This window comes from Staurois parvus, unplaced genomic scaffold (assembly GCF_062004578.1).
Source record: "Staurois parvus isolate SC_StPar_1 unplaced genomic scaffold, SC_StPar_1.0 ptg000099l, whole genome shotgun sequence".
Lineage (NCBI taxonomy): Eukaryota > Metazoa > Chordata > Amphibia > Anura > Ranidae > Staurois > Staurois parvus.
Window position 1 is genome coordinate 6,438,333 of NW_028317895.1, and position 25,807 is coordinate 6,464,139.

General features: G+C 40.6%; 1 protein-coding gene across 2 annotated transcripts in view; it reads right to left on the reverse strand.

Moving 5' to 3' along the window:
* The window catches only part of NSD1 (nuclear receptor binding SET domain protein 1), a 79,454-nt gene that overhangs the window by 37,982 nt on the left and 15,665 nt on the right, over nt 1-25,807 (reverse strand). For both annotated transcript variants that reach the window (XM_089671154.1, XM_089671153.1), the window contains exons 3-6: nt 16,572-16,698; nt 10,431-10,600; nt 8,240-10,187; nt 3,410-3,534 (exon numbers count right to left, since the gene is read on the reverse strand). In XM_089671154.1, the coding sequence (XP_089527280.1) occupies nt 3,410-3,534; nt 8,240-10,187; nt 10,431-10,600; nt 16,572-16,698 (2,370 nt within the window). The remainder of the gene's footprint in view (nt 1-3,409; nt 3,535-8,239; nt 10,188-10,430; nt 10,601-16,571; nt 16,699-25,807) is intronic.

Below are 25,807 nucleotides of genomic sequence, written 5' to 3' on the forward strand. Positions count from 1 at the left end.
TGTATGTATTGGAACAAATATAAAACAGAGGCAGAAAAGCAAATATGACATAATGTCACACAAAACCCCAAAAATGGGCTGGACAAAAGTATTGGCACCCTTAACTTAATATTTGGTTGCACACCCTTTGGAAAACATAACTGAAATCAGTCGCTTCCTATAACCATCAATAAGCTTCTGACACCTCTCACCCGGAATTTTGGACCACTCTTCCTTTGCAAACAGCTCCAGGTCTCTCTTATTGGAAGGACACCTTTTCCCAACAGCAATTTTAAGATCTCTCCACAGGTGTTCAATGGGATTTAGATCTGGGCTCATTGCTGGCCACTTCAGAACTCTCCAGCGCTTCTTTGCCATCCATTTCTGAGTGCTTTTTGACGTATGTTTGGGGTCATTGTCCTGCTGGAAGACCCAGGATCTTGGACGCAAACCCAGCTTTCTGACACTGGGCCCTACAGTGCGACCCAAAATCCTTTGGTAATCCTCAGATTTCATGATGCCTTGCACACAGTCAAGGCACCCAGTGCCAGAGGCAGCAAAACAACCCCAAAACATCATTGAACCTCCACCATATTTTACCGTAGGTACTGTGTTTTGTTCTTTGTAGGCCTCATTCCGTTTTCGGTAAACAGTAGAATGATGTGCTTTACCGAAAAGCTCTATCTTGGTCTCATCTGTCCACAAGACGTTTTCCCAGAAGGCTTTTGGCTTACTCAAGTACATTTTGGCAAACTGTAGTCTTGCTTTTTTATGTCTCTGTGTCAGCAGTGGGGTCCTCCTGGGTCTCCTGCCATAGCGTTTCATTTCATTTAAATGTCGACGGATAGTTCGCGCTGACACTGATGCTCCCTGAGCCTGCAGGACAGCTTGAATGTCTTTGGAACATGTTTGGGGCTGCTTATCCACCATCCGGACTATTCTGCGTTGCAATCTTTCATCAATTTTCCTCATCCGTCCACGACCAGGGAGATTAGCTACAGTGCCATGGGTTGCAAACTTCTTGATAATGTTGCGCACTGTGGACAAAGGCAAATCTAGTTCTCTGGAGATGGACTTGTAACCTTGAGATTGTTGATATTTTGCCACAATTTTGGTTCTCAGGTCCTCAGACAGTTCTCGTCTCCTCTTTCTGTTGTCCATGCTTAGTGTGGCACAGACAGACACACAATGCAAAGGTTAAGTGAACGTCTCTCCTTTTTATCTGCTTTCAGGTGTGATTTCTATATTGCCCACACCTGTTACTTGCCCCAGGTGAGTTTACAGGAGCATCACATGCTTGTAACATTCTTATTTATCCGCAGTTGTGAAAGGGTGCCAATACTTTTGTCCAGCCCATTTTTGGAGGTTTGTGTGACATTATGTCGAATTTGCTTTCTTTCCTCCCTTTTTTTGTTTTGTCCCAATACACACAAAGGGAATAAACATGTGTATAGCAAAACATGTGTTAATGCAATACGTTTCGTGAGAAATACATGATTTCCTGGAGAAATATCAAGGGTGCCAACAATTTCGGCCATGACTGTATTTTATGGAAGTTGATTCTGGCACATATCAAAATGTTTTTATTTAAAAAAGGAAAACAAAAAAACCCTCTAAAACTTAAAATAGTTCCTTGCGGGTGGATGTGGAGGGGGTTCGGTGTTAAGTCACCCTTAAAGTTTTTATGTAAGGGTGACTTAACCCTTTAAGCCTGAGAGTAATGGCCCGCAACTCCCCAGGCATAAGTAAGGATACAGGTAATGGGCAGATAGATTTTGCAGAGAAAGGAGCAGAAGTGCACTTTTGGCCTTTGCCGTCAGAATCTACAATCAAAGCCAAAATAATCATGCATTGCTGCAGTGAAATCATCCTGGGATATGACCAAGATGGGGGCAATGCCAGATTGTGCTAAAGACAGCTCAGAGGACAGCGGGGACTCAGGCAGCGGACAACATTCCAGACAGTCAGGCCTTTCACTGGGTGTATTGCAGGCATCACTAAAAGTGTTTGTGTTAGCTCCTCCTGGATATGATAGGTTTGCCCTGTAGAGTAAACAATAACAGAGGATAATCCATGCGATCTGGAGCATTGATGAGTAGGTGCTTCCCTCAACGCCGACTGGTGGGAAAAGAGCACGGAGTGAGTGGGAATTTTAATGGTGCCCAAATGGTCTTCTTACTAAAAGATAGTTCCTGGTGCTAAATTACTGCAAACTTGAAAAACAACCAAAAAACTGCATCTCTAAGTAAGAGAGTCTGAATGCTCATCCTGCATGCTTTCCCCAGAACAATGACCAACTAGGTTGAAAGATTACGTCTCTCCTGTCAGCATGGACAGCAGAGAGATACAAAACAGCATGTCTCCCTACACAACACACAGCAAAACGCACACAGGTAACCCTTTGATCGCCCCAGATGTTAACCTCTTCCTGCTCAGTGTCATTAATGTCAATGCTTTTTATTAGCACTGATCACTGCATTAGTGGCATTGGGATGTCAGTGGCAGTCAGTTCCCACCCAGTGTCAGAATGCCCACTACAGCCCCACTATAGGTCGCTGATCACCGCCATTACTAGTATTAATAATTAAAAATTCAAGTATGTGTACACTGCCATTTGTAGATGCTATAACTTTCACGTAAACAAATTAATTTACACACATTGGGCTTTTTTTTTTTTTTTTTTCAGCAGACATGTAGCAAAATACATTTTGGCCTAAATTTATGAAGCCATTTGATTTAATTTTTTTTCTTGGAAATCTTTTTATAGCAAAAAGTTATCTTTTTTGTTTATAGCCCAAAAAATAAAAAAACCACAGAGGTGATCAAATACCACTGAAAGAAAGCACTATTTGCGGAGGAAAAAAAAAAAAAAAAAAAAAGGACAAATTTAATTTATGTACAGTGTTGTATGACTACACACTTGTCAGTTAAAGTAAGAGCGCCGTATTACAAAAAATGGCCTGGTCAGAAGGGGGGTACATCCTATGGAGGGAAAGTGGTTAAAGGTAACTTGGTGGGGGAGAACAACGGACATAATCATGGCTAATCTCTCCTGAAAATTGCTGTCTTGCGTTCATGTTGACCCTTTGGCTTTCATACTACTTTGACCTTGAAGAAGTCTATAGCTAGTGTTTGATGCTCTTCTTCATGTCTGATTTGTACACTTGTTGTGCTTCACTGACTTGATTGAATCATTAGGTAGGTTTATAAGCCAGCTAGCATTTTCAGAGGTAGGGTAGGGCAAGCATTGATAGCCCCTTTATCAAATCCTGGCCTAGCTGTTGGCTGCTTTTAACTACTGTACATCTTCTCTTGCCATTGTGCCAAGTCTAGCAAAGAAACAGGTCCAAAAAATGTTCACAATCAATCCAGTTTTTCATCTCTCAGTGCCGTTACACTACCAAGGAAAACACTTAACAGATTTTCTTACCTGTGAAGAAGCTAAAGGTTGTCTGCAGTTCCTTTTCTTTGGGGCACCAGATGTCCCGTGCTCATCTGCAACATTTCTGGCTCTCTTTCTCGATCTCTTACGATATTTCTTACCCCAGTTAGCTCCTATTGAATGATGAAACCAACATGGAGCATGTAAGTTATGGGGATGTTAACACTGCTGAATACAAACAAGGTATCTTCTGGACTGAAAATAACAGGGCAAACAAGGATGCCATTAAATAGGATTTCTTTACTCAAGTGTTTTTTGTTTTTTTTTTATGAAAAAGATAAACCTAACCATTAGCAATTCCTTGTCAGTATTGCCTTAAAACATATCTAAACCCCTCCAAAATGTAATCTATTGCAGCTTATCAATTCTTAGATGTAGTGGCTGAATTAGTTTTCAGGCTTTCCCCCCTTTAATCCTGTAAATAAATTTTCTGTTCCTTGATGGCTATGCTTTTTTCCACCATTGTATCTACAAATGTAGGCATGACTGCCATCCAGGCTGGACCTCAAACATGTTTAAACTTTTTTCTTCCACATTAGACTAGGGAATGATGGGATTAGTAGTTTATACCATCAGGAAAGTGTGTGATTGGCCCCAAATATATTCTGCAGCAGGACAACGACCCCAAACATACAGCCAATGTAATTAAGAACTATCTTCAGCTTAAAAGAACAAGGGGTCCTGGAAGGGATGGTTTGGCCATCACAGAGTCCTGATCCCAACATAATCCAGTCTGTCTGGGATTACATGAAAAGACCGAAGGATTTGAAGCTGCCTACATCCACAGAACATCTGTAGTTAGTTCTCCAATAGGTTTAGAACAACCCACTTGACAATTTCCTTCAAAAACTGTGTGCAAGTGAACCTAGAAGAACACACTAGCGATGGCCAGCACATCTCTTACTGAAATAAAACTTAATTCATCCATCATTCTATAAAAACTATCCATTCTAAGCTAACGGGGGTCTTAATTTACACACAACCACCAAAAGATTTCCACTGTCTGTTAAAAACCCCCTGACCTCCATTTACCTACTGGTCCATCACTGAGAAGGGCTCCCTCACTGGCCAAAAGAAATGTGCAGGAGGCAAAAAGGGGAGCTTTAGTACCATCAGGAAGCACCAAAACTTTGCTTATCAGAACGACCTGGGTCAGCCACAACAGCAAGGCTTTGGAGCCAGAAGTAGGTATGTGCACATCATACTTGGAGCAGTTTACATTTTCTATAGACAGCAGCTTGAATACAATTATATCTGTTTGGTCCTCCCGCGCTCTAGATCCCCTATTAGCTTATACTAAAAAGCTGCTAGCACCTTACCATATACCCAATGGAAAATGACAAATTGAAGACTAATTGGTGCTGCGCTATCTCTAGGTGATAAACTCCTATGATGTTAATACCCCACACAGTGTACAAACTTGTAAATAAATATACATAAACCAAACGCACATGAAAACATCCAAATTGTGGAGAATAGTGAATTCCACCCAAACGTAAAAAGGTGTAACCTAGGCACACCCCTAGAAATAAAATAGGTGACTATGGGTGAACAAAAAACACATAATTACAAAGTAAATAAATATACATACACACACTACTTTTTTGAATTGTGCCCAAAAAACGTGATATAATCCTATTGAGGATCCCAAAACTCAGTGATACAAATACAACACAAATAATATCCTGCAACTGATTAGTTGCTATAGGAAATGCTCTCAAAATTTCTACTTACTGCTCTGGAGAGGGTTCCTGCTGTGCTGATATCCACTAGTGAGGGGGATTGACCCATCTGCTGACCCGATATCTGTGGAAGTGGATCCTGGTTGATGCGATAATATATGAGAGAGGCTTTTTGCCTGCAGGGTCACTTCATGGAGGTGAGGGGGCATTTTGCCTAGTGTTGGATCTTATTACATTGTGTATTCACCTTCACAATACCAGCACTATTTAAGAACTACAAGACACCTTCACCGTCTTTAGGTGTATTGGACTTTACGTTTTTGGCTGGAGTATATGTAGTCATGGGACTTGTCGCTATTGGGTCCTTTGTATGATATTCATGACCCATTGTGTTCATATTATTTATGTCACTTATACACCACCTATTTCACATAACCCTGATTTAGGGGTCACTGTTTTGAGATTTCACGTTCATTTATTTTTTCACAAATCTCACTTGAGTCCGTAAGTTTCAGCGGATTTCAGTAATAGATGTGTGTTGCAGAAATTACTTTGCAGTTTCTTTTATTTTTTCAACACCAGCTTCTACTGTTTATTCATTTAGATTAAAAATTTTCACTTCCACCTATCCTTTATTATGTTCACTGTGAACACTTAAATTTTGGGAGCATTTCCTATAGCAACTAATCAGTTGCAGGATATTATATGTATATTTGTATATATTGAATGCAGTAAATGTAAGTGTACTACTTGGAAGGAATAAAGCAGTATTTTAAAAGGATAAAACACTATGTCTGGTAATTTTTCCCTATATGTGGAGAGACGCATGGAGAGGAGAGTATAAGGGGCTTGTATCATCGTGAGGAGGGATTAATCCCAGAGGGGATAATCAATGATAAAGGATATCCTTATTCCATAATCTAAGGAGGAGAAATCTTAATCAAGCAGGTTCCAAAGGAGGTGAACCAAAAGCGTATATAGCCTAATTGCAGGCAGATAAGGAGGTGAGCTTACATCTGCACTAATTGGAGGATTCACAAACAGTCACGGATTCACAAACAGCCACGGATTGAAGATTAAATAAAGCACAGAGTCACTATTTTTATGATTAATGGGACACTGTTTCATCACAATATTAATTAATTATATATGAGTATTTATTCATTTTTTTAATATTTATATTTTCTCACTAATAATCGTGTACAATTGGTTCTATAATAATTAGTTTTGTAATCACGGATACGTATTAATATTATGAAATATTGAGGTTTTTATTAGAATATTTTTTAAAATACATTAAGTTATTATTATATATGAATTTTTGGTTAATGGTATGAACACGTTTTAATATTTTTGCAAATTAGATCACTTGTCTATATTTGTTTACATATGATTATTAATTTTTGGTATAAATAAGGGATTATAAGTATTGAAGAGATATTAATTAATAGGAGCGCAACACAATATGGTGAAATAGGATATTATTTGTGTTGTATTTGTATCACTGAGTTTTGGGATCCTCAATAGGATCATATCACGTTTGTTTGGGCACAATTCAAAAAGAAGTACTATATATATATATATATAAATAAAACTTTGTAATTATGTGTTTTGTTCACCCATAGTCACCTATTTTATTTCTAGGGGTGTACCTAGGTTACACCTTTTACATTTGGGTGGTATTCACTAATGTCCACTATTTGGATGTTTTCATGTGCATTCTATTCAATAATTTTTGTTGTGTAATTATGTGTTTTGTTCACCCATAATCACCTATTTTATTTCTAGTGGTGTACCTAGGTTACACCTTTTTACGTTTGGGTGGTATTCACTATTATCCACAATTTGGATTTTTTTCATGTGCATTTGGTTTATGTATATTTAATTTACAAGTTTGTACACTGTGTGGGGTATTAACATCACAGGAGTTTATTTATCACCTAGAGATAGCGCAGCACCAATTTAGTCTTCAAACAGCGGCTTGAATACCCATTTAAAAGGCACGTCTGCTAAAATATGAAATAAACCTATGTTCAATAAAGCTGGGGAGGATGAAGAAGAGTAACAGAATGGCCAATAACGCAAACATTGAGCTTTATTTTTATCAAAGATCAGATGACCAACTGTCCAGGCCTTCAGATATCTCAACAACACAAATGGGAACATTAAAGCTGCCCTTTTTTTTCCCTAGCAGGGAAAGGTACCTTCTATAAATCTTTGCCCGTCCAAGAACAACTATTTCAATAGGTTTATTTTAGCATTCAAGATTTGATTCACGTTTAAGATCAGGAGGAGACTACTAGAATTGTTGGCTGTCTTGTATACCCTAAACATTGAAAGTAGGGTAAATTCAGAAAACTACTGTGCATATTTTAAAAGATATCTAAGATACTGAAAAACATTAAAAAGTATAACGTGTATGCTACTTTCGTTAAAAAAAAAAAATCTAGACTTTAGTAACACTCACCTGCTTTGTGCAATGGTATTCCACAGAGTGGCCCTGATCCTCTTCTCGGATCCCCCGCCAGCAATATTCTTTGTGTCCCCCTATAGTAAGGCAGTTTGCTATGAGGGCACACTGTGTCTGCTCGCTCCCAAGCTGTCCATGGAGCCGAGCTCCATAGACACACACAGTAGTACTTAGCCCTGCCTTTCACTTCCTCTTCACTGCATTTGATTGACAGCAGCAGGAGCCAATGACCCCTGCTGCTGCTCGACTGCTGTGTGAAAAGGTAGAGAGGGGCCATGCACAAATGAGGATCTATTCTCCCCTCTCTTCCCCTTCACACAGGGAAGGGCAAGGACAGAGAAACTGAAAACGTTTTTTACCTTATTGCAAGGAATGCACTGAGTTAAACGTTTTTAGGTTTAGTATCACTTTAAAACTTTACAATATAATCACTGACTGAATTGTTAATGAATTTAAAGCAGTAAACTGCCTAAAATGGAATTCTGAGTGTGGCTATGCCTTAATTTGATTTATTAAGTCAATAGATAAAAAAACAACAAATTCAGCTGTTATGTGTGGTTGCATTTTTAACATAATTTGCAACAAACAAAAATGCTGTGAACAGTCATACCAGGACAGTTGCAACACAAGACTAGTTATTATAAATGAGTAAAAAGAAAATTATACCTCGTCGTGGTGGGTCGGGTTTTGCTGTGACAGAACTGGAAACTTTGCTTTTGTCACTCAGACCTGTGATCGGTGGGGTGAAAGCCTTTGGAGTACCACCACTGTGGTTTTCTTCACTAGCATGGTCAAATTTCTGCCAGCGTTTTTTTGGTGCAACACGATTAGCATCATCTGGCTCATCCAACCCTGAGCACTCTCTCTTAAGTCCTGAATCTGCTTCTGTCTCCTGGCCACGGGGTTTCAGGTCATTTGTGCTCGTTTGTGCATCATTTTTAACATCTGATTGTGCAAAAGAATTACTTGATAACGTTTCCACATTATCTTTTATTAGTGTGTCATTCTGAGAAGATGCAATACTCTGGGGAGAAGAGCCCAGCTTTGCCTCATCAGGCATTCTTCCTACCAAAGTTTGGTTCATACTTTCTGAACACACATTCTCTTTTGGAGGAGAAGCAGTTTTATTTGTATAAACATCTTCCATTGTCCTAGCTCGTCTTTGCTGCAGAATGCGGGGCTTTGTAAATTTTTTTGGCCAAGGTACTACAGTATTGGGATTTGATGACTCATCCAAATTATCTGTGGAACTACAGGGGTTCTGTGCACCAGGCTGAGCAAATGAAATATCCTTTTCTTCAGTACTGGTATTTTCAGGCTCTGGTTTCAGCCCACCCTCCAATGATGTCTTTGATACCTTATCTGACCCACTTTCTGAAGAACACTCCATAGGGCTAGACACGGAAGATGTTTTTTTTCCAGTCATAAGCTGTCTTTCCTTTGCTTTGGTATCATGAAGATCTTTAAGCATCATTAACAGGCTGCTGTATTTATAATCAGGCTCCAAAGGAATTCTACTTTGACCAGGAGCAGACGGGAAAAGTAAAGGTGTAGAAGGTTTTGAAGTTGCGTTCTCAGCAAGATCCCTGCTTATTCTACTGGACTGCTCCTTTTCCAAAGAATCACTACACCTTTCATTTGAGTCATGGAAAATTTCAGTGCATCTAGGCTTAGGGGGCGATTTAGGAGAGTTTTTGGAGCCCATACTAAATTGTTCATTGGCGTTTTTACCTGCTGTGCAGGATTGGTTTTCAACATTTACAGGCCTAGTCAAATTATTCAAAGAATGGTGAACTTTGCTGATAGCATGATTTGCCAATACTTGCTTTTGGGATTCCCCAGGAGAGTCTGGTGCAGCTGATTTATTTGGCGACATATCCTTGCTGCAAACTGAATAGTCTTTGGATCTGGAAGGTTTTTTATTAGCACTTACAGGGCTGGATAATGAACAATCTCGAACACGTTTCTTGCTTTTTATATTTTCCGCAGACATCTCCACTTCTGAGCCAACAGTTTGCTTTGAACATTGATTAAGAGTCCCCAGTTCATTTTTACATATATCTGTTGTTAAAGACACAGTTGGTTTTATTAAAGACTTTGCAGTCTGACCATGATCATCCATAGACTGCTTGTTCATTAAACACTTGTCTTGCACCACTAGTCCAGTACTGTTGCTTTCTCTACTAAGGCTATGGGGATCGTTAAATATTTGCTTGAGATTACTATTTTCTCTCTGAGCCGGTGGCATTTTAATTTTCTCATCACTGCTTTCATTAGACCAATAATCAGGAGAGACTGCTTGCTTAGAGGCAACAAAGTCTTCTCCTAAGTGTTTAGTCTTAGGAGAGTTCTTATTTAAAGGCTTTCGGCTTATACCTTGTTTTTTCTTTGCAGTATCTGTTTTAGTGCAAGGAGACGGGACACTGTTAGGCAGATGAGGCTTTACATAACCATTCAATACACTGATTGTCCCAGTGAATTTTTTTCCACCATAATCTGTTTGTTTGTCTGTTGGACTTGCAAACTGTACAACATCCCCATATTCTGTCTTGGCAAGGCAATCCAGGGCATGAGTAATGCTTGACTGCCATAGTGGTCGAAGTTTTGATGGAATCTGGAGGAATGAAGACAAAATTCAGTCAAATGAAATAAAAAGCCTTATTTAGGAAAAACATGTTTCAAAAGAAATTACCTGGATGTATTTTATGTATGGGATATGGTCCACATATTCCATACATGAAAACATTCACAACATCCTTGAAGGATGGTAATAACATAATGTCCCTAATGCACATATACATACAAAAATTAAGATGCATTTTTTTTTAGTTTTTTTTTTATTATAAGCAGAACTAACCTTAGGTTTGCTACAACCTTCATTTTGAGATGGTCTTGAATCAGGCAATTCTTCAAACTGATAAACACCTTTGAATGGAACAACTGCTTTTGCGGTCACCCAAACTTTCTCAGTTAGTTCCCCCAATGTTTCCACATAATACCGATGTGGTGATTTTGTAGTAGATGCACCTGTGAAAAAATTTTAAAACATGATTAAAGTTGCTAGCATACAGATTTTAAAAGGAATATAGACTCTGCTTGGAAGTGCTTGAGGTGCTTTGACTTGCATTGAAATTGCTGCCAACTGCATATAAGTTGCTTTATGATGCTTCTGTATTCACAGACCTGTATTTGGAAGCAGCTCAGATGCAAACAAAAGTCAGGGTACATGAGTTTTTATCCCACCGCTTTACAAAAGATACAGTACAATCAGTAACCAATAACTCTGCACACTCCCAACTACAGTCAGGTCCATAAATATTGGGACATCGACACAATCTAACATTTTTGGCTCTATACACCACCACAATGGATTTGAAATAAAATGAACAAGATGTGCTTTAACTGCAGACTGTCAGCTTTAATTTGAGTGTATTTACATAAAAATCAGGTGAACGGTGTAGGAATTGCAACAGTTTGCATATGTGCCTCCCACTTATTAGGGGCCAAAAGTAATGGGACAGAATATTAATCATAAATCAAACTTTCACTTTTTAATACTTGGTTGCAAATCCTTTGCAGTCAATTAGAGCCTGAAGTCTGGAACGCATAGACATGACCACATGCTGGGTTTCATCCCTGGTGATGCTCTGCCAGGCCTCTCCTGCAACTGTCTTCAGTTCCTGCTTGTTCTTGGGGCATTTTCCCTTCAGTTTTGTCTTCAGCAAGTGAAATGCATGCTCAGTCGGATTCAGGTCAGGTGATTGACTTGGCCATTGCATAACATTCCACTTCTTTCCCTTAAAAAACTCTTTAGTTGCTTTTGCAGTATGCTTTGGGTCATTGTCCATCTGCACTGTGAAGCAGCGTCCAATGAGTTGTGAAGCATTTGGCTGAATATGAGCAGATAATATTGCCCGAAACACTTCAGAATTCATCCTGCTGCTTTTGTCAGCAGTCACATCATCAATAAATACAAGAGAACCAGTTCCATTGGCAGCCATACATGCCCACGCCATGACACTACCACCACCATGCTTCACTGATTAGGTGGTATGCTTAGGATCATGAGCAGTTCCTTTCCTTCTCCATACTCTTCTCTTCCCATCACTCTGGTACAAGTTGATCTTGGACTCATCTGTCCATAGGATGTTGTTCCAGAACTGTGAAGGCTTTTTTAGATGTCGTTTGGCAAACTCTAATCTGGCCTTCCTGTTTTTGAGGCTCACCAATGGTTTACATCTTGCGGTGAACCCTCTGTATTCACTCTGGTGAAGTGTTCTCTTGATTGTTGACTTTGACACACATACACCTACCTCCTGGAGAGTGTTCTTGATCTGGCCAACTGTTGCGAAGGGTGTTTTTCTTCACCAGGGAAAGAATTCTTCAGTCATCCACCACAGTTGTTTTCCGTGGTCTTTCGGGTCTTTTGGTGTTGCTGAGCTCACCGATGCGTTCGTTCTTTTTAAGAATGTTCCAAACAGTTGTTTTGGCCACGCCTAATGTTTTTGCTATCTCTCTGATGGGTTTGTTTTGTTTTTTCAGCCTAATGATAGCTTGCTTCACTGTTAGTGACAGCTCTTTGGATCTCATCTTGAGAGTTGACAGCAACAGATTCCAAATGCAAATAGCACACTTGAAATTAACTCTGGACCTTTTATCTGCCCATTGTAATTGGGATAATGAGGGAATAACACACACCTGGCCATGGAACAGCTGAGAAGCCAATTGTCCCATTACTTTTGGTCCCTTAATAAGTGGGAGGCACATATGCAAACTGTTGTAATTCCTACACCGTTCACCTGATTTGGATGTAAATACCCTCAAATTAAAGCTGACAGTCTGCAGTTAAAGCACATCTTGTTCGTTTCATTTCAAATCCATTGTGGTGGTGTATAGAGCCAGAAATGTTAGAATTGTGTCGATGTCCCAATATTTATGGACCTGACTGTATAACACTAACTCCTATCCCAAAAAGAAAAGAAAGCCTTTCACCCTTGAAAGTAAATATATAGTCTGTACACTCTTCATTGTGATATTCAATCTAACCCAATCCTAATATCTACACACCAAAATACAAAAATAAATAATAATTCACATAAAGTCCCATAAATGTCCAAACAATTTCTTTTCCACCTCCAAATCACATCGTGTCACTCTGTAAGTAATAGTCCACCGTAATGTATCCCAAAATTCTGTGAACCTCAAAAAAAAATATAAATTGAAGATAGTGTATTACCTTTTAAATTGGACAAACACAGTGCAACAAATAGTGTATCATGCAAACTGCATATCATGTGCACTATCATAAATGTGGGAAAAGAAAAAAAAAAAAAAAAAATACTCTTTTGGTTCAGTTGATGAATCAATATTTGCACTGTGTAGAGTTCACTGTTTACGGTTTGTAGTTGGAGTGTTCACCTTTAGTATTCACGTGCGTTATTGAATGTAAATATATTTATATACAAAATTTTTTTTTTTCTTTTCCCACATTTATGATAGTGCACATGATATGCAGTTTGCATGATACACTATTTGTTGCACTGTGTTTGTCCAATTTAAAAGGTAATACACTATCTTCAGTTTATATATTTTTTGAGATTCATGGAATTTTGGGATACATTACATTGGACTATTACTTACAGAGTGACACGATGTGATTTGGAGGTGAAAAAGAAATTGTTTGGACATTTATGGGACTTTGTGAATTATTTATTTTTGTATTTTGGTGTGTAGATATTAGGATTGGGTTAGCTTGAATATCACAAAGAAGAGTGTACAGACTATATAGTACAATGTGCAAAGTTACCTCACATTTATAAAGCACACCAATGTGCTTTAGATATGCAATTACTGCTTCAAAAGTCCCAAAGGTAGCAGAGTGTTACTCTTCTAAAAAGGAAAAAAAAAAAACCAGGAGGAGAATCCAGACAAGTGACTTGTCAAAGTCACATTCCTGGTTTACGTCTAATCATGGAGTTATTTCGGTAGTATTAAAGTGGAGTTCCACTCGACCTATATAAAAAAAATTAAAATAAAAGGGACAGAGCTGAAAATTGGCATGGGCAGGAAGGGGGTAAAAGTGCCCGGTAGGCAAGTAGTTAAAGAACCTGTGACTCCAGATCTGAGGCGTCTGTTTTTAACCCCTTTTTGAGTCTTCTATGGTAATATACTGCATGTGTTAGAATGCAGATTGATTCTTATGTGACCTGTTTAACACATTTGGTTTGGATATGTTGAATATCTTTTTGTAGAGCAAACACTTCCCTGAAGAAGATTTACACAGTAAATTGTAATACGTTGGGAATTCTCTGACTGGGACTCATCCCATGAAAATATGATTAAGTGGGGTGTATTGTGACTGCCAGATTGGGGTTTTGTCTCCTTATTCACTTCATATGCATGACTCCACTAAGCATATGTAACTTGTTTTTATTGGTATTTGTAATAAAAAACTTTACATACACTGATAAAAAAAAAATTAAAGGAACACTTTTTAATCAGAGTATAGCATCAAGTCAATTAAACTCCTGGGATATTGATCTGATCAATTAAGCAGAGGGGGTTGTTAAGTAGTTTCAGTTGCTTTGGTGATAATGAAATTAACAGGCGCACTAGATGGGCAACAATGAGACGACCCCCAAAACAGGAATGGTTTTACAGGTGGAGGCCACTGACATTGTTTTCCCTACTCCTCTTTTCTGACTGCTTTTCACTAGTTTTGCATTTGGCTAGGGTCAGTGTCACTACTGGTAGCATGAGGCAATACCTGACCCTACAAAGGTTGCACAGGCAGTCCAACTCCTCCAGGATGGCACATCAATACAAGCCATTGCCAGGTTTGCTGTGTCTCCCAGCAGAGTCTCACGAGCATGGATGAGATTCCAGGAGACAGGCAGTTACACTAGGAGAGCTGGACAGGGCCATAGAAGGTCCTTAACCCATCAGCAGGACCGGTATCTTCTCCTTTGTGCAAAGAGGAACAGGATGAGCACTGCTAAAGCTCTACAAAATGACCTCCAGCAGCCCACTGGTGTGAATGTCTTTGACCAAACAGAAGCAGGCTTCATGAGGGTGGCTTGAGGGCCCGACGTCCTTTAGTGGGCCCAGTGCTCACTGCCCGGCACCATAGTGCTCAATTGGCATTTGCCATTGAACACCAAAATTGGCAGGTGCGCCACTGGCACCCTGTACTTTTCACAGATGAGAGCAGGTTCACCCTGCCATTAGGTATTTGGATGAAATCCTTGACCCATTATCAGACCCTATGCTGGTGCAGTGGGTCCTGGGTTCCTCAGGGTGCATGCCAATGCCCAGCTTCATGTGGTGAGCGTATGCAGGCAGTTACTGGAGGATGAAGGAATTGATACCATTGAATGGTCCCCACGCTGACCTGACCTAAATCCAATAGAAGACCTCTGGGATATCATGTTTTGGTCCATCCGATGATGCTAGGTTGCACCTCAGACTGTCCAGGAGCTCAGTGATGCACTGGTCCAGATCTGGGAGGAAATACCCCAGGACATCATCCATCATCTGATTAGGAGCATGTCAGGCATGCATACAAGCACATGGGGGACATATAAACTACTGAGTATTATTATTATTATAATACAGTATTTATATAGAGCTAAAAGGTTTGCTCAGCGCTGTACATTATAGTGAGGGACAGTACATGAGACAATACAGTAACAAAACAAAACACGAGGGGTTCGAGGGCCCTGCTCTTTCAAGCTTACAATCTAGGAGTACCATTTTGAGTTGCTGCAATGAAATTTCAGCAAAATGGACTAGCCTGCTGTATAATTTTTTCACTTTGATTTTCGGGGTGTCTTTGAATTCAGTCCTCTGTAGGTTGATAATTTTCATTTCCATCAAACGATGGGACATCCTTATGTTCCTAACACATTACCCAGTCCATATCAGTATAGATATCCAGCATGATATTTTCCCCATTGAGATCTGATGTGTTTTGAAAGTGCTCCTTTAATTTTTTTTTGGAGCAGTAGATATTTTGTGCTTAATGCCATTTAGGCTCCATGCACACTGGTTAAAGAAAAAAACAAAAAACAAAAAAAAAAAAAAAAACACAACAGTGCTCTTGGCATGGGAAAAAAGGCAAAATTTTCAGTGTTTTTTTTTATATTAGCTTCTTTTTTCTGCCAGAAAACCGCTCTCAAAAAAATGCAAACAGAACGGTGGTTTTTTTTTTTTTCTGCCTCTAAACGCCGAGCTTAAAAAAGCCTATAGAATACCTAATGTGTATGGACATATAGGATAACATTAGTTTCTTCTATAGGAAAACCAACAAACTCCTCTAGGAGTAGCATTTTATTTAAGCCAGCAAACCCTAAAGTCCCACGGGAAGTTTTTGTGACTCACGTATACTAATAGAAATTATGGTATTTTGTGGTCTTACATAGACCCAATATTTACAATAAAATACTTCTATAAAAAATGGATTAAAAAAAAAAAAAAAAAGGGTCCAAGTCTTGGCTGAGCCATGACACCTAAAAAATGTTGTTGGTAGAATGTACCATTGTTGTTGAAGAGCATTCTTGGCTCTTTTACCATATCTAGGACAGCACAGTGGCTAAATGGTTAGCACTTCCACCTGGCAGTACTAGAGTCGTTGGTTCAAATCCCAACCACAGCACCACCGGCCTGGAGTTTGCATATTCTCCCTGTGCCTGCGTGGGTTTCTTTCGAGTATTCCGGTTTCCTCCCATACTCCAAAGACATGCTGGTAGGTTAATTGGTTCCTGTCTAAATTGGCCCTAGTATGTGTATGTATGAATGTGAGTTAGGGACCTTAGATTGTACGCTCCTTGAGGGTTTGGGACTGATGTGAATGTACAATATATATGTAAAGTGCTGTGTAAAATTGACGGTGCTATAGAAGTAACTGAAATAAATATTGCTGCATTGCTTCGTCCTAGTTTACAACTTATACTGAAGTTGTCAGACCCTGAATTATACCAGAAAAACATCCAACCCTCACCTTTTTCTTCCTGAGGAGGTACTGCACAGATCTTACATGGCCACCAAGGGCGTCGACTGAACTTTGCCCACACAATGTCCCCTTCTTCATAGATTGCTGGAGAAGCTTTTTTCCTTCTCGGTTGTCGCTATAGGGGAAAAAAAAAAAAGACAAAAATAAATAAATAAGCTTCCGGCATAGCTCCTCCTACACCTCAGACATCCTCTAGAGGGAATCACAGAACAGGTTAAACGAGGACATTGCTTTGAACATGTACACTGTAGGCAAAAGCGATCATAGAAATCAGTCACTGCTATTTACATCTACACAGCTCAAACAAGTCTTCACACAGAACACAAAGCAACAAATAAAAAAGGAGAAAAAAACCATTAGCTTAGACACAGAGCAGATATAATGTACAGAACACACTCTTAAAGGGAAAGTACATTTTTTATTCTATTTTTTCCTTCAAGTGACTGGTACAACCAAAAACGGGGGTCCTCAAAAGATACAAAGCTCTGGCACTACCTTGTAGTTAAGATAGTGGATAAGTATGCAGCTCATAATAGTAATGGGCCAACAGTAATGTAGGCGACAGGAGGCTGGTAGCTTCAGACACTACCCACAAGGGTCAGCCCTTTTGTGTTATATAGACAATTTTTTTCTTAAATAATGTGAAAGGGTCACCTTAAAAATAATTTTACATGATCATTTTTTTTGTTATTTAATTACATTACACTTTATTGATTGTAGATTGGCCACTAGAGATGGGTAAATTTGCTACAACAATGATTGAATCCTATCTTGCAAACCTTAGGCAGGCCATGGTGCAATTTTCTTTCCTGCAAACACTGAGGGTATTGATGGAGGAATCACTCCCGCTGAGCTATTGTGTTCTGGCAGGGAGCCATCCCTGCTGGAAGAGCACGATTACTGCTGGGGCTAAAGCCACTGGCAATAATCGCATGCTAAAATTCCAGCATGTTGGTTGTACCAAAGTCGATCGATGGATCGACTTAGGTACAATCAGCCTGGATTGAATCTCAGCCGGCTCGAGCTGAACCGGCCGAGATTCGATCTGTGACCGGCTTTAGGAGTGGTGCACATGGGAATGGCCATCAATCAGCCTGCCCACACATGGATTGAATCTCAGCCGGCTCGAGCTGAAAAGGCCGAGATTCGATCTGTGGCAGGCTTTAGGAGTGGTGCACATGGGAATGGCCATCGATCAGCCTGCCCACACATGGATTGAATCTCAGCCGGCTCAAGCTGAACTGGCCGAGATTCGATCTGTGGCCGGCTTTAGGAGTGGTGCACGTGGGAACAGCCATCAAACACCAGTTCTCACATTTGAATGCATGTGTTCAAACACGAACTGCTGGTCCGACAGTCTAAGAACTGTTATCCACATTGTACCACTGTGCACATCTCACTGAGCTTTGTCTTCCTATCAGCTGGCTTCTTATCAGTTCTGGTTGGAATCTTGTACTGCTAAAACTCCAGCTCTGCTATACAAGGACAGCAAGGAGGCGAATACCAGCTCTAAGTCTAATTCTGGAGTTGGGCTTCGACTACAGAACTGCATTCAATTTTTTTCTCATATCTGCCTTGTGTTCAGCTTTAATCTGACAGGGGGAATAGCCCTCTAATGCAGGCCATAGACAGGTTGCTTATCGGCCGAATTTTCGTCCGCACGAAAAGTCGGCCGATAATCACGCCGTTAGTGGGGCCAGCCTGTCCGCCATTTTTCGCGGATCTCCTCATTTATTTTTATCGGTCATGCTGGAAAATCCACAAAAAAACTGTCGTTTATCGTGGACATTGGTGGCAGCATCGGCAATGGGGCCGACCGATTTTTCATTTATCGGCCAAATTGATAAACGGCCCATCTATGGCCTGCCTACGGCTGAAGTAATGCTTATTTATTGTCTGGTGTCCTTCCTAGGAACATGGCTTATATCCTAAAGACATGCACTGGTGAAAAGAGAAAAAAAAAGTTTTAAATATTGAAATGTGGATAGGCTAGGTTTATACTTTGTTTCCACGTTGGCCAGTAAAGTTATTTTTGGCTCACTACCAGGGGTGAATCACACATGCAAAAAGCATCATACATGTGTTGCCATCAATTACTATTTACTTCACTAGGTCTCAATGCATGACAGCAGGCAAAAAAAATTTTAATAAATAAAAATCACAGATGTTAACACTGCCGTTTAGCATTTTCCAAAACACACACACACACACGTGTGAACAGGGCCCTAATCACATTGTTAAATTAACGACATGATTATTTTCCCTCATTACCAAGAGCAATACAGTCAAGCTCTGCCCACAGAAAATAAAAAACAAAAAACATTTGTGTATAGATATTGAAAAAAAAAAGAAAAAAAAAGAAAAAAAACAACATTATAATAAATGCTCCCCCCCCCTTTTCTTACAAATGATCACATACCTCTGTTCTCAAAAAGCACAGAAAGGTGAGAAGAGAATCAACAGCACACGGAGCTTCCCAGTGATAGGCTGGTGAAGGGAGAGCGTAAGCAGAAGTGTGATCATTGGAGGAGAGCAGGCTGAGTTCCCAGCACCGTCAGCAAACTGACCATGCTGTGCTCTCATGCTTAGCATGGTCAAATTTTTAATAGGAAAACAGAGAACACTAGGAATTTCACACAAAGGAAACAATACAAAGGACATACAAGTACATGGTACAGCATGGTGATTCACCCTATATTGAGTTGGGCATTTTTCATACTGAAACTTGCTGATACATGGGTTCATATTACTTCGTCACGTCATAAGATATATGTGTTTTTCACTTGCCAATTTATTGTATTCATTATGTGATGGAACAGTCTGTCAAGCAATGCACCTGTAACCTATATGGTTAGATTGTGTAGCTTATATTTATGCACAACTCTGTATTACTACTTCTTCCAATCTAGAAAAAAACATTTGAAAGAGAAAATTAATTTTAGAGAATACAGAACAGATGAAAGCCGTGCAAGTGTTGGAAATTATTGCTTGATGCCAAAAAGCCCAAGAAGCACTCATAGATATAGAAGACTGTGCCTGACCGTAAAAGTAAAATCTGATCCTTAAGATCATAAGCTTGGATAATGAATTGTCTGAGCCACCTAGGGATGGTGAAACATAAATCTGGTGCACCCTTTGGAGGACCATCTGAGATGACCAAGAGGGAAGCAGTCTTTCTGAAAGAATCAGCATTTAAGAGGTAGAGCCTCAGTCCAAAACACATCCAGACAATGGATGGAAATGAACTTTCAACTGCAGTCAGATAGTGGGGCTGAAGAATGATGTCCTAGTTAAGGTGAACATCAAAGACTACCTTAGGTAGGAAGGGAAACCTCCTAGGCCTCAAAACCACATTGTCATTATGCAAAACCAGAAAAGGTTCCTTGCAAGATAAGGCCACCAGTTCAGACACTTGCTTCACAGAGGCAATGGCTACAGGGAATAGAATGTCTCTAAAGCGGTTTCCTGAAGCACATAGAAAACTAGATTTAGATCCCACCAACTAACAAGGGAACAAACAGAATAAGCTACATGGGAAACTCCCCTCACAAAAGTCTTAATCAAGGAATGAAAGGGCAACAGACTCTGAAACACCTGACCTTTGGTAAAAGTAAGAGCTAAACACTGGTCCAGATCCAGCTGTAGGAAGGAAGGGATTTACACCACAGAGAACCACCTATGGTGGAAGCCCTGAGACTTACAAGTGTGGTATGCCTTCCACATCTAATGGCAGGCCTTGTGAAAAGGAGACTAACTTTAAAAAAATTTGTGGGAATCACCAGTTCAGATGGTACATCCATCTAGGGAAAAAAAAAAAAAAAAAAAAGGTTCTGGACGAACTAGCCGAGCCTACAAAGTGTCCACAAAGTCTTACCAGGTAAGAGTACCATACCCTCCTGAGCCAATTCAGAGCAATGACGATAACAAGGATGCTCTTGAATCTTCAAAAGCAGACGAGAAAGACTTTTCAGATGCTGCCGGCTTAGGAAATCTTGGTGCCTAATGTTCCTCCAGCAGGGTGGTGCACTTCTTCTACAGAGGCAGCCAAATCATTGAAAGCGCCAAGATGATGATTGGGAGACTATATCCTCAAATGACCAAGTCCCCAGCACCAGTTGGGTGCCCAGCAGGCTGGCATCAGTTGTGAGCATCTTCCAGAAGACAGGAAGGACCGACATTCCAGATCCAGAGTCCTGAGCAACCAAGCTAGAGACCCTAAATTCCCTCAGTGAAAAAAAATTAGTCTGTCAGGTGACTGGACTGACTTGTCCCCCAATGACAGAATGTTGGCTGTAGAGATACTGGGCAAATGAGACCGCCACAAAAAAGGCTAACATCAGACGCAGGTGCAAAAGTAGAGAGTCAGACAACTTCTGACTGGAGAGTATGAATCCGCTATTAGTGTTTGAAGCTTTTCCCAAATGAGAAACACTCTGGTCTGAGTTGTGCCTAGGACTAAGCCCAGATACTCCAAATAATGAATCAGTTGCAACTAAAGATGGGAAAAAGCCTGGAACAATAAAGAAAAAAAAAAAAAAAACAAGATTTCTTAGACTTTATGTAAAGTTCTCTAAGCAGAGGACAAGCAAATCCTGGAATACAATACAAGTAATACTCTACTTCTCAATGCCATTCTCAAAAAAGAGAAATATGCATTTCTGTCCCCAGGGGGCACTGCAGGGGAAAGGCTTCCGTTTAGTTTACTTGTGGGCCCCATCTTGTACCTCCTACAGTTGGGCGATTGTTGGGATACAGTAGATGATCGTTTCTGTCCTCCTCTCAGGCCTTCATTGGACAGGTAAGAGGGTCAATTTGACTAAGCTAGTTTATCTTTATAACCTTTCAAACATCCCAATGATGTTCTCCACATCACATCATGTTTACCTACAGTCTGGTCAGTAAATTGGTTTTTCTTTTCTCCTCTCATTAAAATGATGAAACCAACATCGAAATCAGTGTTTTTCAACTGGGGTTCTGCCCGTCCATCACAAGCAGAAGACGGTAGACCATTCCCCACATAGCTGACAGTCAAGCTGCAGAGCCACAGAGGGAAACAACTTGCGTTGCTGTCTTGCGGCAATCCCAGACAGCCCTCGCCTCCTGTCTGCCCTAGGTGCCTTTGTGTGAAATCACTTGGGGTGGATGAGAGAGAAGGGTAGGTAGGGATCAGCATGCCAGATACGATCTAGTAGCTTTCTTGAGCTACTCTGCATGAGAAAAACCACTACAAACCCCAGTATTGTGCCCTCCAGTACTGTTCCCTCCTGGCTGCCCTGTACTGTAAAATTTTACATCTCTAGTTCCAACGATGATTTCTGAAGATTCAGTGAGATCTATTCAAACTATTGCAATGTCTAGACAGTCAAGGTCACATTGTCTGACTAAGGTTGCAACAACTGTTTCCTCAACAGGAGGTTGTCAAAGTATCCCACAATGGGAATGCCATAAGAGCATAGCAGGGCTAGTACTGGGGCCAGCACCTTGGTGAACATCTGAGGTGCAGATCAAAGGTCAAAGTTATGAACAGGTATTATAGGGTGTCTATAGCAAAATGTAGGAAATTATGATGCACTGCAAAGATGGGAATGTCTCCTAGATCTCCGCAGAAGCAAAAGTCTCCCCGGTTAGGGGAGGTGATGGACAGAGCTGGTGGATTCCATGTAGAATTTCTAAACTTGAAAAAAGGCATTCAGGGCTAATGATGAGTTCAGGTGTGTTAGTATCCTAGCCCGAACCCACAAGGAAACTGTCACCTGTACTGGGCCAATCATCTGTGACCGGGGGATTTCCTGCCCCTTAACCACATATATACAATGAGTGTTTATGTGTGTGGCTGCAGAGCAAAGAGTGCCTCTGCTGCTTAGGATTGTCCCAGTACAGTGATAACTTCCAGGTGGGTTCAGATTAGGATCAGAACACACCCAAGCTCATCCCCATTCAGAACTTTAAGATATAAGATAGAGCAGAAGCCCGTTTTGAGTTTGGAAACTGATTCGCTTGGAAGAACCCCTAAAAACATTCTGCCACAGTGATTGGGACAGTGACACCTTGACCCAGAAGACTGACTGGGCTCAATAAAGATCTGCTAATCTGCGCGAATAAACAAGATCAGTTGTGAGAAACCGCTGGGCAGGCCAGGAGCTAAATTCTAGTTGGTAGCCTTTGGAAACCACTTCCAAACATTTCAGAAGCAGGTGGAGTCAGAGTGTAACATGTAACATGTTATGAAAGCACCGACCCTCGACCACCACTTTGACAGTTAGCGGGGGATTAAACCACCCCCCCCCCAACCAGCTGTCAAATTTAAAAATGTGGCTGTGCTGAGCTCCGCCTACCCAGCTGCATCACTCCTCTGTGAATGAAAAACTAGCGGCCTTAGCGGTTGTCGATTTGTACTCAATGAACTACCACGGTGCTGTGGAGTGCCATGGTAGTTCATTGAATCTTCCTATCAGTAGATCGGCTTGCTTGTACATCCCGTATGGGCAAGCAGATATACTGAGAGATCTGCAGGAGACCGCATGTCATCAGCAATCTGCTGATCACTGGTGCAATACTTTATAGGCTCCTGTAGCAAAAAAATAATAAATGCACATTTTTTTTACCTGCAAAAAAATTTTTTTTTTTTTTTTTTTTTTAATGTGCATTTATTATTTTATTACCAAAAGGTGAACTTATCTTCAACAAATGTCTTTACAGTTTGGCAGTGGGAGCACACATCCATGTGAAGCAGTGTTTCTCAACTCCAGTCCTCATGGACCCCCAACAGGTCATGTTTTCAGGATTTCCCTCAGATGAAACAGCTGTGGTAATTACTAAGGCAGTGAAACTGATCAAATCACCTGTGCAAAATAATGGAAATCCTGAAAACATGACCTGTTGGGGGTCCATGAGGACCAGAGTTGAGAAACACTGATGTGAAGGGAGGTTTGTCTGAAAGTCAACTTTCAGTTCCAAGCCTTGAAGGTACACAGGTAGCCAAACTTGAGAGGGTGTGCTTAAACTTCTGCAAGGAAGAACATGGCAACAGTAGAACCATTGATAATGGCATCACGAGTTTGTTGAGGAATTTGTTGTCCCCCAAAAGCAATGCACAGATCAACCACTTTCTACGTGCAGGTTCTGGAGTCCAGGACTTTAACCAATGCCCTATACATGTATACTGACAAAAAAAAAAAAAAAAACAAACATGCAAAAGATGACATTGGAAATGTCCAGCAGATTGTCGCAACTGAAATTAAATCTACAGCCATATGTAGCCATTTGTTCCTTTTTTTAGGAATTTTGACAAAGCAATATCAGAGACAGGATAGGTGTGAATAGCAGGGACCGCTAGTGAGAACAGGATTACAGAGAAGGTTTCCAACCACCTATCAGTTGTGTCCTAAACGTGGAACTTCACTCTCTCAATCAACATTGCCAATTCTTAATCCTCATGCTGCTAGCATTAGTAAATAGATAGGAATTTGCATTTACTTGTTTCAAACGTTGGTGGGTTTTTTTTACATTTCTTCAGTTGCTTCCTGTTTTCCATGCCTAGGCCATCAGGAGGGATTTTCTCAGATAAGCACACCTTCTTGTCTGCATGCCTGAGCTAGGGGCAGATAGATTGCCGCAAGTAAATGCCAAATGAATCATCTGCCCTTACCCAAGGTGGCCACAGCCAGAAATGATGGACAGTATTTTTGTCTTCTCAGGAAAATAAACCATGGAGACATGAATGGACGGGGGAGTTTTCTTTGAATAAAAATGAATTGAATACAATTTTTCGCTTTGTGGTGCTCAGGTGCAATGTAGTTCCATTTTAAAGAACAGTGCATCCTCCACTGGAGCTGGGGCTCCGGGTTCAGTGGGACTGTTCCCAATATCTATACATGTCACAGCTGTGGGGCAGGAGGGGAATGTAAAGCTTGGGGTAATAGTCAAGGCCTTAGGTACTCATAAAACCTGGACAACTGGTATTAGATGAAGATGGTGTGGCAGAAGGTGTCCGATGTCTCTTGTTTTTGGTCTGCTCCTGCTGCCTGCCTACAGAGCTCCACATGGTTCTTGCACGCAACAGCAGTGGGGAGATGCTTTCTTAAAGCTGTACAGGGGAAGGAGCACACATGCAACACTTCACCCAAAGGATGACACCAGTGCTTAGAATCACAGCCTTAACCCTCTCTGCAGAAGGAACAGCAAGGAAACAGGGAATTTTAAAAAGGTGTCCAACAACCTAGCTACATACAGTAAGTGGTACCATGTTCCAACATCAGTACAGGCAACTTCCTGTTTGCAATGAATACAAGGCTTATTCTGGCCAAGGTGGAAATCGTGAGGTCATCCACCCATCTCTCCACTCAAAAAAATACAAAGCTTCTCCAGAATGGCAAAGAAGCACTCAGCCTTTATATCCAGCAGCAGACAGGAAGTCGCACATACTGCCGTCAGAACACAGCACAGTAGGGTTGAAGTGGCTATAAAGGAATGACGCCTGCAGGTAAAGGCATCATTCTGGTATCAAAAAATTTTAACCAGTTATTGGCTTTCATGCAGAAGTGATCCAAGCAGCTATACAGGGCATGGAAGTGGAAGTGCCCCTCCCCCGCCACCACCTTTACCAGCTGTCCCATGCGACCAGGGATCCTGGCATGTTTGTCCTCAGAGAAAGCTACACTCAGAAATCAAAACCAGTTGGAAGATCATAAAGAATTCATAGAGGTAATTAATCTCACCAAACGACATAAGGATTTAGAAATGGCTGATCAAGAAGTAAAAAGTAGGAAATCTAAGAAATATAAAAGAGACCTCAATGATAAGAATAATCAGGTATTTAAATGGCAAATCACACCCATGGAATCAGAGGTTAGCGCCAATCACAATACACCAGTCAAAAATTATCATGATTAAAGAAATACAGATCCAACATATACAGAACCCCCTAAAATTTCCAACAGGGGTACAAATCCTTATACACCCAAGTACCACACTCCAAGGCAGGGATGGAAAACTAATAACAAGGAATCGTATAACTATAGACCACAAGAAGGAAGGGGAAATGGAAAACCCTCATATAAACCACAGAATAATTACAAACAAGGGTGGAAGTATCAACATGGAGGAAATTTTCGCCCCAACCAAGGAAGAGGTGGTCATAATCAATATAACTATCGTAACCAGAGTCCTAGACAGGATTATGATAGATGGCATCCCCCTAGGGAAAATATGAGAAGTCCCATAGC